Source organism: Cetorhinus maximus, chromosome 1 (assembly GCF_964194155.1).
Source record: "Cetorhinus maximus chromosome 1, sCetMax3.hap1.1, whole genome shotgun sequence".
In the NCBI taxonomy this organism is placed as follows: Eukaryota; Metazoa; Chordata; class Chondrichthyes; order Lamniformes; family Cetorhinidae; genus Cetorhinus; species Cetorhinus maximus.
Genome location: NC_135879.1, coordinates 37,813,667 through 37,826,828, shown reverse-complemented (window position 1 = coordinate 37,826,828; position 13,162 = coordinate 37,813,667). Strand labels below are relative to the sequence as shown.

The 13,162-nt window shown below is 42.0% G+C and overlaps 1 protein-coding gene across 1 annotated transcript in view; it reads left to right on the top strand.

The window, feature by feature from the left end:
* The window catches only part of afg2a (AAA ATPase AFG2A), a 499,869-nt gene extending 492,753 nt beyond the window's left edge, over positions 1 to 7,116 (top strand). Inside the window, exon 16 of the mRNA XM_078539862.1 lies at positions 6,819 to 7,116. Coding sequence (XP_078395988.1) covers positions 6,819 to 6,995 — 177 coding nt within the window. The 3' untranslated portion in view covers positions 6,996 to 7,116. The remainder of the gene's footprint in view (positions 1 to 6,818) is intronic.
* Positions 7,117 to 13,162: the final 6,046 nt, after the last annotated feature.

Below are 13,162 nucleotides of genomic sequence, written 5' to 3'. Positions count from 1 at the left end.
TTAGGTTTCAAGCTTAGAAATGTCACTTAACTGTTGTCTATAGTTATGCTAAGTAGTTTAACTGGTTAAGCTATAAATTTAATGCAATACTTATATTATTCCCATACCGATTTAAACTATTCCCCCATTTAGAGGGTTAAAATCTTTAAAATTCCCCGCTCAACTACCTGCTCATCTAATCAAAACCTTGAACACTCACAAACTTCTCGAGGCTGAAAAAAGATATAAAAAGCAGCACTTCTTTTGCTCTCTGCACTCAATTACCACCTGCACCAAATTCGCAAGTTAGCACTCATACCTTGTTGTACTCAGGCCTTGTCACACTCTCTGCCCCCACACTCTGAAACTTTATTATTTTTCTACTCGGTGTGTACATATTTTCAATTTGTTAGGCACCAAGAAGCATTGCCCTTATATGAGGAGTGCTACATGAATTGTTGCTGTTGTAAAAAGCTGCACTCATACCAGCTATTGCATTAGGATTGGAAGAGCACTCTTCCACTTTATCAGGAAGCTGATCTAAGTAACTTATGATGACTCAGCTAGTTAAGATAGTAACTGAGTATTGCAGACTGAAAAAATGCCAGGTTCGATCCACAGGTTATCCCAATCTCAGCTCATGTTCCTTGGTTGGTGCAACGATGGGAAGAATTGGCTCAGCCTGTGTGAACGTGAAGCTTCACCCCCCCCTCTCTCTGTAGCTGAATAGTTTGCCAACATTTACTATCCTGGCTCACACATGAAGAATGGCTACTTGGACAAGGTACTGGTACACATTTATCCCAGCAAAAATTCAGTGCCTTCAGTGGAGAAAATTGATGAGAAAAAAAGGAGAAATCATATCTATGCTTACAAATTATTCTAATTGATTTTCTATCCCATGTGTCATTGTGTCAGTCACCAGCTAGTAAAATCCCTTTTCACTTTGAACTCTGCATATAAGTTACAAAAGAAATGTAATGCAGTGAGTTTCTGTTCTTTCTGCCCTCACTTGCTTCCCTCCCCTTCAATAGCTTCCCCTTTCATTCACCCTTCTGCCTGCCCATACAATTGGTGAGCTGAGTTTTTCACTTAATGAAATAAAGATATTTGGCTGTAATTACTTTCTGTTGCATTGTGGAACAAACAGCTAAAACTGATGACACAACAGAGTGCCTGAAGTGTCCAGCAGGTCAGAATGTAGGAAGCCCTGGACTAATCTAGATAAAAGCTTGTCTTTCTTTAAGGATTCCATGTTCCAGTAAAGAAAAGGTAATATTTGCATGCATTCTGTTTAGCATTGCCCAGCTCAACCCAGTAAATGCTGTTGCCATTTACCAGTATTGTCTGGTATTTAGATTTATCTGGCACAGGTAGTTAAAGGATTTAATGAAGAAGCAGCAACATATTTGAGGTCAGAGTAGTTGTACAAATCTCTTCCAGGAGTGAGATTTATCAATGTGTAGCTGACAGCTGAATTGAAAAACCAGTCTCCCTTAATTGACACGTATTTCTTTGTGTTGTTTGCGGTCGGCTTATCTGCACTTTACATCTATTTGTGGCTAACAGTGAGATTTGAAAACTAGAAACTCAAATGTTTGTTTCTGGTACAGTATACTTCAACCGAAATAGATTTATTGTCATACTAAACCAAATCAAGAAGACTCCTTCACTTTTTTACACCTAATTTGAGATGAACTGTTGTTCAAGACTTCTCTTCCCTTACCCCCATCAATTTACTCTTCATTCAAAGGTGATGATATATGCTAGGGGGCTGTTTTAAAAGCGCCAAAAGTCTTTTATTACCTCACCTTCCCACTCCGGAGACTTGAACACATAACACTTTAGTGATGGTAAAGCACTTTGGGACATCCTAAGGTAGTGAAAAGTACCAATAAATGCAAGTCTTTTGCTTTTCTTACCTCCCTCCCTCCCTCCTCCACCAAAATGACCGCTCCTCATGATTGAACCTAGGCACTGAATGTCAAGCTGTCTGACTATGTGCAGCACTGCAATCAACCACTAAATAATGCTGTAGCAAAAGAAGAGCGCGGCCATAGATTTTGTGACGGCTGATCACAGCAGCAGTAACGTAACTGTGTCAGCACACAGAACCCTGAAACCCAAAATGAGAATAGGCCCAGTGTATAAAAGCAAAAAACTGCGGATGCTGGAAATCCAAAACAAAAACAGAAAGACCTGGAAAAACTCAGCAGGTCTGGCAGCATCTACGGATAGGAGCACAGTTAACGTTTCGAGTCCCAAAACGTTAACTGTGCTCCTATCCGCAGATGCTGCCAGACCTGCTGAGTTTTTCCAGGTATTTCTGTTTTTGTTTAGGCCCAGTGTAGTTTGGCACCAGTCCAGCAAGTTCTCTTTCTGGAATGAATGCTTGATGCGGAGAGAGCATCATAACACAAGAATGTTTTCATCAGGTTTCACCAAATTCTTTCTTCCTATTGAATTTCAAGAGCCATGATAGTGAACTAGTTTGAACAAAATTATAGTGGAACGGAGGTGCCAAAAGCAGGAAGCTGTTGATTCTGACATTATTACATTGTCAGGAAAATACAACTATTATAAAATCAGATAACTTCTACTTAAACATATATATTTATTAGTGATAGAAAGGAAGATCTTGATATCATGGAAGAAATGCTAAAACCGCAAGTCAATTCATTTATGCTAACACTTACTTAGAGTATTCAGTAAATCTTGTCAGTAGGACTTCAGTAAAGTATGATAGGAGTTTGTAGTGCTGTAAGAACACCCAGCAATAGAATTAGTTTGTCATTCCCAACTTGAACTGTATTTTCAGAGAATATCTTAAAGTATGTAATACCGGAGTGTTATACCAGTGATGGTTATATTGGAAATGATCTAGAATGGTGAATTAAAAATATCAAACAGGAAACATATTGAGGCAGATCTTGACTGCAATAATATAAATTGTGAGAAATATGTAACAGGCTGCTGACTCACTTTCACTCACTTTGCACTCCTTAAAGTGGAGATCTACCTCACTGTGCCATCTTTTCCTGTATTATAATGCAACAAATATGCTGACTATGCCTCATGAAAGTTCTGAAAGTTGGTATTCTATATATTCTTAAAAATTGTAATGAGATGTATTGTTTGAAAAACAAGTTTAAAAATCAAAATGACATGAACCTTTAGCAGCTTTTTTAAAAAAAAGATATTAAATATCCGTCTCATACTGACTTAGAGTTTATACAAGCTTTATTTTATCTGTATGTGGAACGAGCACTAATTTGACAACAGAACAGGATGGCCATAAAACTGGATAGGGCCCAAAAGCGGATGTAGATATCACAATGCCCATTGCTTCTCATGCAGGCAGGTCACAAACTTGGTAGCCACTTAATGATGTTTTGTAACCAGCTACTAAAATCATCACAGAGCTCAGAATGAGTTATCCACAGTTTCCTTCATTAAGCCAAAATGCTTCCCTTCCGCCTGTGACACCAAGATCAGGAAGTTACTTTAAAACCACACTCTAACTCTGTGTGTCACAATATAGTGAATTGGTACAATCCCTTGAAATTCCAATGAACCAGATGCTGCAGTAGAGCAGAAACTCACAGTTACACACATGGAAAAATCTTGGTCTGTGAGGGGAAATGTTATTGACCAAAATTTTAAAAGAAGTGGACTCAACACTCAGAGCCATCCCCTAACAGCATTGGTACTGGCCTGGGGGCAAGCTGCCCACCTTTCTTAAGGATGCATGCAAAGCAATATTAAAAAATCTAATGGATGAGGTGGCAGAAAGTTGACTGCTCGTAAAATTAAGCTTGGCTGAGGACACAGTGTAAAAATGATATTGATTTTTGTGAAGTGCGCAGGGCGTTTTGGGTCTGAACAATAGTAGTTTTATTGTTTTGTACAGTGAAGTTATTTAATTAACTTCTTCATTTACACCAATTTAATTTGGTCTCCCTGGCGTTACATTTTTTTTAGTAATTGACAGATGAAAAATGGAAACTCAATCTGATGACTTGAAAGAGCGATCCAGCCACTGTGAAATTTTACTGTGGGAATGCTACTACTGCTGGCAGCTTCTGATTCTCCCCTATTGAGAATCTTGCTGAAAGCCCTCGCTGAAAGAAATTTAAAACAATGTCAGTGATTATCTTAAATGCAACGAAGAATCTGCTACTAGTCCATGACTATCTTGTAACAAGATTGCAATGTACCACTGTTGGTACAGTTCTTAAACATTGCACCCACAACCTGCAATGTGTGAAAGCCGAAAGTGATCTCAATGGTCAGTTTATGTTGCTCTGGCTACCCACCCAAGCTGAACCAGACTGTGAACGTCCTTAGTGTCTTACTCAAACCACAGCAGGCCTTTAAACCTCTTGATCCAGAATTTGCAGTCCAGCTAAGCGCAATAACAGACACCTTGCTGGCTCGGCTGGTTAAAACGATAAATAAGTGAGCCAAATGAAGCAACAAGGTTCTAGGTTTACTCTCTGGTCTGTGCTGAATTCACTGATCTCAGCCAGATGGTAATACAAGAGTCCAGAATTCACTTCAATGAGTTCAGTTTAAAGGGAACATTGACCATGGTTCCCACAACTGATTGCTATGTAGACAATGATGCACCTTTATGGACATTAGGCAAGGATGGGACACTTGTACTGGTTAAGTATCCTGCTGTCACTCATTGTCCAAATTCACAGGTGCAAGAATGATTGCTTGAATGAGTGACTGGAGCTAGATGGATATCTATGAAACCATATCCTCAGGACAGTGGAAGGGGTAGTGGTTGGGTTGGGGAGGAGGGCAAGCACACTCAATCATAGTATCGTAACTAGTGAGTATTTTAGTGATTTCAACTTGTATTGTTTTTACAGTGCACAGTTTCAGCAAGTGTTTTACCCTGCTGATTCAATGTACCCCCAAATACAGATACTATAGCTTTGCTGCAATGATGGCATAAATTAGTGAAGAAAATTAAGTTCACAGATAGCAAGTGAGCAAATGCACAATGTAGTGTGGTATTGAGCTATGCAGATGAGGAAGGTCCCAAGTTTTATCATTGGTCTAAAACAAGAACATAAGAAATAAGAGCAGGAGTAGGCCCGTAAAGCCTTCTCCACCATTCAATATGGTAATGGCTGATCTCAGGCTTCAACTTCACTTTCCTGCCTGCTCCCTATATCCCTCAATTCCCTGACAGACCAATAATCTGTCAATCTCAGCTTTAAATGCATTCAATGATGGAGCATCCATAACCATATGGCGTAGAGAATTCCAAAGATTCATAAATCTTTGATTGAAGAAATTTCTCCTAAACTCAATCCTAAATGAGTGGCCCTTTACCCTGAGATTGTAACCCCATGTTTTAGATTCCCTGACCAGCAGAAACAATATCTCAGCATCTACCCTATCAAACCCCTTCAGAATCTTATATGTTTCATTCATATCACCTCTCATTCTTATAAACTCCAGAGAATATAGACCCAATTTACTCAGTCTTTCATAATAGGACAATTCCCTCATCCCAGTGAACCTTCACTGTACAGCCTCCAATGCAAGTATAGACTTCATTAGATACGGAGACGAAAACTGCACAAAGTATTCCAGATGTGATCTCACCAAAGCATTGTACAACTGTAGCAAGACTTCTTTATTCCTGTACTCCAATCTTCTTGCAATAAAGGTCAACATGCCATTTTCCTTCCTAATTGCTTGCTGTACCTGCATGCTGACTTTCTGCATTCCTTGTACAAGTATGCCCAAGTCTCTCTGAACATCAACATTTACAAGTTCCACACTTTTCAAAAATATTCTTCTTTTCTATTCTTATGATCAAAGTGAATAACTTCGCACTTCCCTACATGATACTCCATTTGCCATCTTAATGCTAACTCACTTAGCCTGTCTATAACTCTTTGCAGCATCTCTGCGGCTTCTCCCCGCAGCTTACCTTTCCACCCAGCTTTGCATCATCACCAAATTTTGAAACATTATTCTTGTCACTTTGTGTACGTCATTACTATAGATTGTAAATAGCTGAGGCCCCAGCACAAATCCTTGCGACATTCCACTAGTCATAGCCTGCCAACTTCAAAATGCCCTGTTTATACCCACTCTTTGCCTCCTGTTCGTTAACCAATCCTCTATTCATGCTAGCATATTACCCACCTCCATGAGCCCTTATCTTGCCCATTAACCTTTTGTATGGCACCTTATTGAATGCCTTTTGGAAATCCAGCTATGCCACATCTACTGATTCTCCTTTAGCTATTAGTTACATCCTCAAAAAACTCTAATAAATTTGTCAAACAGAATTTCCCTTTTTTAAAATCATGTTGACTTGGTTTATCGTACTATACTTTCTAAGTGCATTGTTAAGAATCCCTTAGTAAGCTGAGTTAACTGCTCTTGTACTGATCAGCTTTAGGCTTCAGTATCCCTGAACTAGTGAGAGGAAAGATTTACCAGCATTCCCATTTCTACTGGCTCTTTGGTGACCCCCTGATGCAGATACACATGTAAATGTTGGTTTTGGACAGGTTCAGGCTCATGTGATGTCCCCATTGGTGAAGTAGCCTGTTTTCATTAATTATCTAAGATCACAAATGAAGGATGAACAATGGAGGTGAGATTATAGAAAGGAACTGATTACAGTGGAACTTGCACATGAGTCAATACTTTGAGAAGGGGAGCGAAAAAAAGATTCATTTTCCAAATACATCAAAATGAACACAAAAGTTATTTCCAGTGTTTCAAAATGTAGTTTTCATGTGTTCTTTTTTGAATTATCTTCCTTTTAATCATTAATTTTATTTATTGTCACTTCCTTTCAGATCATTGCTCTTTGTAGAGAAGCAGCTCTTTTGGCTCTGCAAGAAGATCTCCAGGCCAAGATAATTATGAAACGGCATTTTGAGCAATCATTTGAAATTGTCACTCCAAGAATCCCTAAGAAGCTTATGGACTTCTATGCTAACTACCAGCAGCAAAGTGGACTGCATATGCTATAAGATTGAAATGAGGTTCATTCACTGAAGACTTCAAATTCTTTATGATGAGAAACAAAATAATAAGTTTACACTCCCCATATAAGTGTTAATTTTCACGAATAAAGACCCATTTTCAAATGAACTTTGTTTAATTTGCATTTTGTTATATTTGTCTTGCCACACATCATTCCTGAAGAGGAGAAACTCCAGGCTTTTCAAAGTGCCTTTCAGCAGTATATAGATAGAAATGTTGGGATTTTTCCCTACCTCTCATGGCAAAACTTTGGATTGTCAGCTGGTCTTGACAGTCCAGCACAGGTGTGAGCCCATGTCTACCACTCCATCTCACAGAAGTTTGATACAGCAACATATCATGTCATCGTAACCATCCTTCATTCTCTATTTGCAATACGTAGTGACCTTTTATCCCCACTGTGGTTATATGGAGAAACCAATTAATAATGTTTTTGAATTTAAGACACTATAAGTCACTGTTTTGAAAACATATATACTGTACATGAATTCTTGCTTCAGTTATGAACCTCTGAATATCTGAAAAATTTGGTAATATAAGAGTTATTTTAAGTATTCTCCTTTTCCCCAGTTTTCTCCCCTCATGTCCTGAACATATTGGTTCATTGGGTGCTGATAACCTCTGGTACCTCAGACAAATGGTCATGCTTCACCGCTGAGCCTAAAGAGTGAGTGTTGATGAGCAGTATGACTGTGGAGAACATCACAACTGAGTCTGATCCTATCCTTATCCCGTCTCCACAAATACACACTATCTAGCGGGATAACAGTCAGGAACAGGAACGCATTTCTTGTTACCTCAAATATGGGGCTGTTGTGTATGCTGTATATGTGGAAAAAGATGAATCTCAAATAGGTATCATGACTCACTGGGGATAGTGCGCTGCAATATTAAGCCCCGCTGTTCCCCGAGCCGTGACAAATGTGAAAAGTTTGACCAAACCACCAGATTGCCCCAATTCTACCTAACTGTTTAATTTAGGTTAACAGAATGCAAGCACCAGGTTTGTAAACTTAATAAGTAAATAACTGTTTATTGAACAAATTGTCTTGAACTACTGGCAAAAGAAAGAAATATGAACTACTAACTTCTAACACTATAACTTAAACTCTATCCCCTTCTTAAATCCCTGTACACATACACACATAAACACAAGACACATAAGACACACAAAACATGGATTTTAAGGGTGAGATAAAACAGTTCAATAGCACCAAACCGGAGTACAAGATGTGATGGGTTGATTTTGATCGACGTCTTCCAAGTTCCTCTCAGTTCTTGTCGATGACATGAGGTAGTCTTCCAGCACGCTAGTGTTTATTTGCTTTACAATGTCTCAGTGGTTTTCCCCTTTTCCTTTTTACAGGAGTTTTCTCAGAGAGAGAGCAGGTTATAGAGATATGAGGAAAAGAGATTTTAAATGTTTTCTCTTTGCAGATCAGGAGTTTTCTGCTGCACAGCTACCAGACAAAACCCTGGTCAGGAGCCAATTAAAATGCTGTTGCCAGGTAGCTCCCCTGGTCCAGGACCCCACCCCCCTTCCCAGCACCATCCCATTCCCCCATGGCACACTCCACCCCAGGACTGCAACACTGCACACTTCTCTCACCTTGTTCCAGTGGACATGTCCCCCCAGACTGTAGCCATTGCAATTTCAATCCACAGTCCAACAGAAAATAAAAAGACATGTTCTCCACAACAGTACAGCAGAAACAAAAAAGATATGTTCCTTACATAGGAACAAAGTACAAAGATTCAAGAGAATCAGGAAGAGTAACAGACTGATGAAGTCGTGAAGGGCAACACTTCTATAATAGGAGTCAGGGCAGGTAATCCCAGAAGTAGTGAGGGGTCAGAGGCAGGACCGATGTGGGTTGAGCGACTCGGACAGATATAAAAAGTGGGACTTCAAAAAGGCCTATTTGTGAAGTAGGAAGTCCATGATGAAGTATCAGAGCATCAGAGGAGACATCACTAACTTGACAGGTGAGTAGCATAGAAACTAGGAGCAGGCGTAGGCCGATCGACCCTTCGAGCCTGTTCCACCATTCAATATGATTATGGCTGATCCTCTATCACAATGCCATATTCCTGCTTTCTCTCCATACCCCTTGCTGCCCCTAATATCCAAAAATTATCAACTTCTTTCTTGAATATACTCAGTCACCCGGCCTCCACAGCCTTCTGTGGTAGAGAATTCCACAGGTTGACCACCCTCTGAGTGAAGAAACTTTTCCTCATCTCAGTCCTAAGTGGCCTTCCCCGTATCCTGAGACTGTGGCCCCTGGTTCTAGACTCCCCAGCCAGGGGAAACATCCTCCCTGTGGGTTGAGTCTGTCTAGCCCTGTTAGAATTTTATACGTTTCAATCAGATCCACTCTCATTCTAACCTCTAGTGAATACAGGCCCAGTCGAACCAATCTCTGTAGGAACTCTGTAAATGTTGACTAACTGTTAACTGACCCTGGAATGGATAGCCCATCATGGGCTTTCCCTAGGAAAGAATTGTCATTGTTGTTACCTATTCATAGGTGTACTATACTGAAGCACTTGAAGCATGGATGGCTTCACAAGAGCAGCATTGTCTTGGCACCACCACCTGGTAAAGATATTCTGCAATAATGTAGCTAGCTGTTATGTTTCAGTGGATGAATGATGAACAGTGCCTGGGCCATTAGCCCATCCACTTACCCAGTTGCCACCCATCTATCAGGATGTGCCTACACAGTTGTCCCTTGACCAAGACTCTCACATCTGCACATTGTCATGGTGCGACAGTGTGACTAGGGGAGTAAGCCAGTAGGGCTGTCAGTGGTCATGGAGCACAGCATGCTACGCTGGAGTGACAGCCGCACCATGCATTTGTGCAGAGCCATTTCCTCCAACACACCTTAACAGCATTCATTGATGGTACATTGAAAACAGTTGGTGCATGTAAGCACACAAAAGTGAATGAGAGTGTTGAAATCTGAATAGCTCGTGACCCTTTTCACCTGACAATTGCCTTGACAAAGTGTAACACAGAGGAGACTCTGGGGAAGGGATGGGTCCAACTGCCCCTGGGTTCAAATATTGGTCAACAAAGTGCAGAAGAGCAGAGCAGTGTAGTACCCTGCTGGCCAGTGCAATCCTCCAGCCAGCACAAAGAGGGCCTGGCTTGAGGTTTCTGCTGCGGTGAGCAAAACAGGAGAGCACCAGCGATCTTGGATGCAGTGCTGGAAAAGATTCAATGACCTGCTGCGTTCTGAAAAGGTGAGTAGTTTGGCTCATCCACACAAAGCTCCAAATGAGGGGTCACATCTGCATGCTGCAGCTAAGGTGCGTGACCTGGCACATAACTCTGTTACAGCATTGAGGCATGAGTATGTAAGCTGCTCATGTAGGTGCGCACAGAACAGATGTGAATGAGCTCCGTGATGCACAGACACATTAAAGAGAATGATCCCAGCATGCATCAGGCTAACATAAATTCATGTTGTCTTTGCAGTCAAAGAGGGTGAAGAGCGACAAGGAGATGGCATGAGTCAGCATAGCTGCAACTGATTAGAGTGGTGGAACATGGAAATAGCCAGAATGCCTACATAGCTGTCTGTCAGCGATAGTGAATTACTGGTAACAGGTGATAAAGGTGGTGGTAAATGCACCTTAGAACATGGTGGTAATGGTGGAGGTCATGCTGTCAGTTCACTGAATACTAGGGGGCATTGGCACGAGATTGCAAGATGAGGTTGCATCATAAGAGCAGTGCAAGAATAGCTAAAGGCAGTGGTGTGCATCAGAGAGTGCTTTCACAATGTGAAGCTATACCTAAATAACTCCTTTTGTGTCTCACTCAGATCTCAGCTCTGCTCCCTCAACTCCACTGGGCCAGATCATCCCTCAGGCATCAGGAGGAGGATGAGATGTCCGAAAGAGGCAGCGTCACATCTGACTAGCCCACACTCCATCAACATAGATACCAGCACATCGGAATGATGTAGTGTGTGTGTAGAGTCAGTGGCACAGGGTGAAGGGCACTGCATCGGTGTGCAGGAGGAGGTGTCAGAGTCAGAGACATCCATGCACAGTCCCTCTTGGAGGAGGGAGGAAAGTCACAACGATGCTCCAGTGGGCTGGAACATGGAGCCTCAGGAGTCACTTTTTGAGACACATTATTTTGATAATCAGTAGCAGACGTGTGGTAGCCTGGAGGAGTTCCCTGAGGCAGTGGGAGCTCTAGGACTGCGATTGGAGGAGTCCATCATCATCATGAGTTCCACATTGTCCCAAGGCTCAATGGCATGAATTCTGACCATGAAAGATTGGCCATTCCCATGGAGAGACACATGCAGCAAAACTCCGAGTAGATGCAAGAGCAGCAGCTCGGTCAGGAAAGGATGCAAGACTCACTGAGTGACCTGGAACAGTCAGCTCAGAGCATTGACATCCATGGAATACGTGAGGAGCTGTTTACCCTGAACGGGATGGTCACACTGTTGGCCCAGCGTTTGCTGGAATGGACGACCACTGTGCTCCAGAAACCAGCCCCACCGAACCCAGGGCTGTGGAGGTCACTAAGGAGGGTGAAGGCACTGAGAGCTTAGACCATAAGACATAGGAGCAGAAATTAGGCCATTCGGCCCATCGAGTCTGCTCCGTCATTCAATCATGGCTGATAAGTTTCTCAAACCCATTTTCCCGCCTTCTCCCCGTAACCTTTGATCCCCTTACCAATCAAGAACCTATCTATCTTGGTCTTAAATACACTCAATGACCTGGCCTCCACAGCCTTCTGTGGCAATGAATTCCATAGATTCACCACTCTCTGGCTAAAGAAGTTTCTCCTCATCTCTGTTCTAAAAGGTCTTCCCTTTACTCTGAGGTTGTGCCCTCGGGTCCTAGTCTCTCCTACTAATGGAAACATCTTCCCCACATCCACTCTATCCAGGCCTTTCAGTATTCTGTAAGTTTCAATCAGATCCCCCCTCGTCCTTCTAAATTCCATCGAGTATAGACCCAGAGTCCTCAAACTTTCCTCATATGTTAAGCCTTTCATTCCTGGGATCGTTCTCGTTAACCTCCTCTGGACCCTCTCCAGGGCCAGAACATCCTTCCTGAGATATGGGGCCCAAAATTGCTCACAATATTCTAAATGTGGTCTGACCAGAGCCTTATAAAGCCTCCGCAGCACATCCCTGCTTTTATATTCTAGTCCTCTCAAAATAAATGCCAACATTGCATTTGCCTTCCTAACTACCGACTCAACCTGCAAGTTAACCTTAAGAGAATCCCAGACTAGGACTCCCAAGTCCCTTTGCACTCCAGATTTCTGAATTCTCTCCCCATTTAGAAAATAGTCTATGCCTCTATTCTTCCTACCAAAGTGCATGACCTCACACTTACCCACGTTGTATTCCATCTGCCACTTCTTTGCCCATTCTCCTAACCTGTCCAAATCCTTCTGCAGCCTCCCCGCCTCCTCAATACTACCTGTCCCTCCACCTATCTTTGTATCGTCTGCAAACTTAGCCAGGATGCCCTCAGTTCCTTCATCTAGATCATTAATGTATAAAGTGAAAAGTTGTGGTCCCAACACTGACCCCTGTGGAACTCCACTAGTCACCGGCCGCCATCCTGAGAAGGACCCCCTTATCCTCACTCTCTGCCTCCTGCCAGACAGCCAATCTTCTATCCATGCTTGTACCTTGCCTCTAACACCATGGGCTCTTATCTTTCTGAGCAGCCTTCTGTGCGGCACCTTGTCAAAGGCCTTCTGGAAGTCCAAGTAGATAACATCCATTGGCTCTCCTTTGTCTAACCTACTTGTTACCTCCTCAAAGAATTCTAACAGATTTGTCAGGCATGACCTCCCCTTGATGAAACCATGCTGTCTTTGCCATATTTTACCATGCACTTCCAAGTATTCTGAAATCTCATCCTTAATAATGGACTCTAAAATCTTACCAACGACCGAGGTCAGGCTAATCGGCCTGTAATTTTCCATCTTTTGCCTCATTCCTTTCTTAAACAGGGGTTACATTAGTGATTTTCCAGTCCTCTGGGACCCTCCCTGACTCCAGTGATTCCTGAAAGATCACCACTAACGCCTCCACTATCTCTTCAGCTATCTCCTTCAGAACTCTGGGGTGTAATCCATCTGGCCCAGGTGATTTAT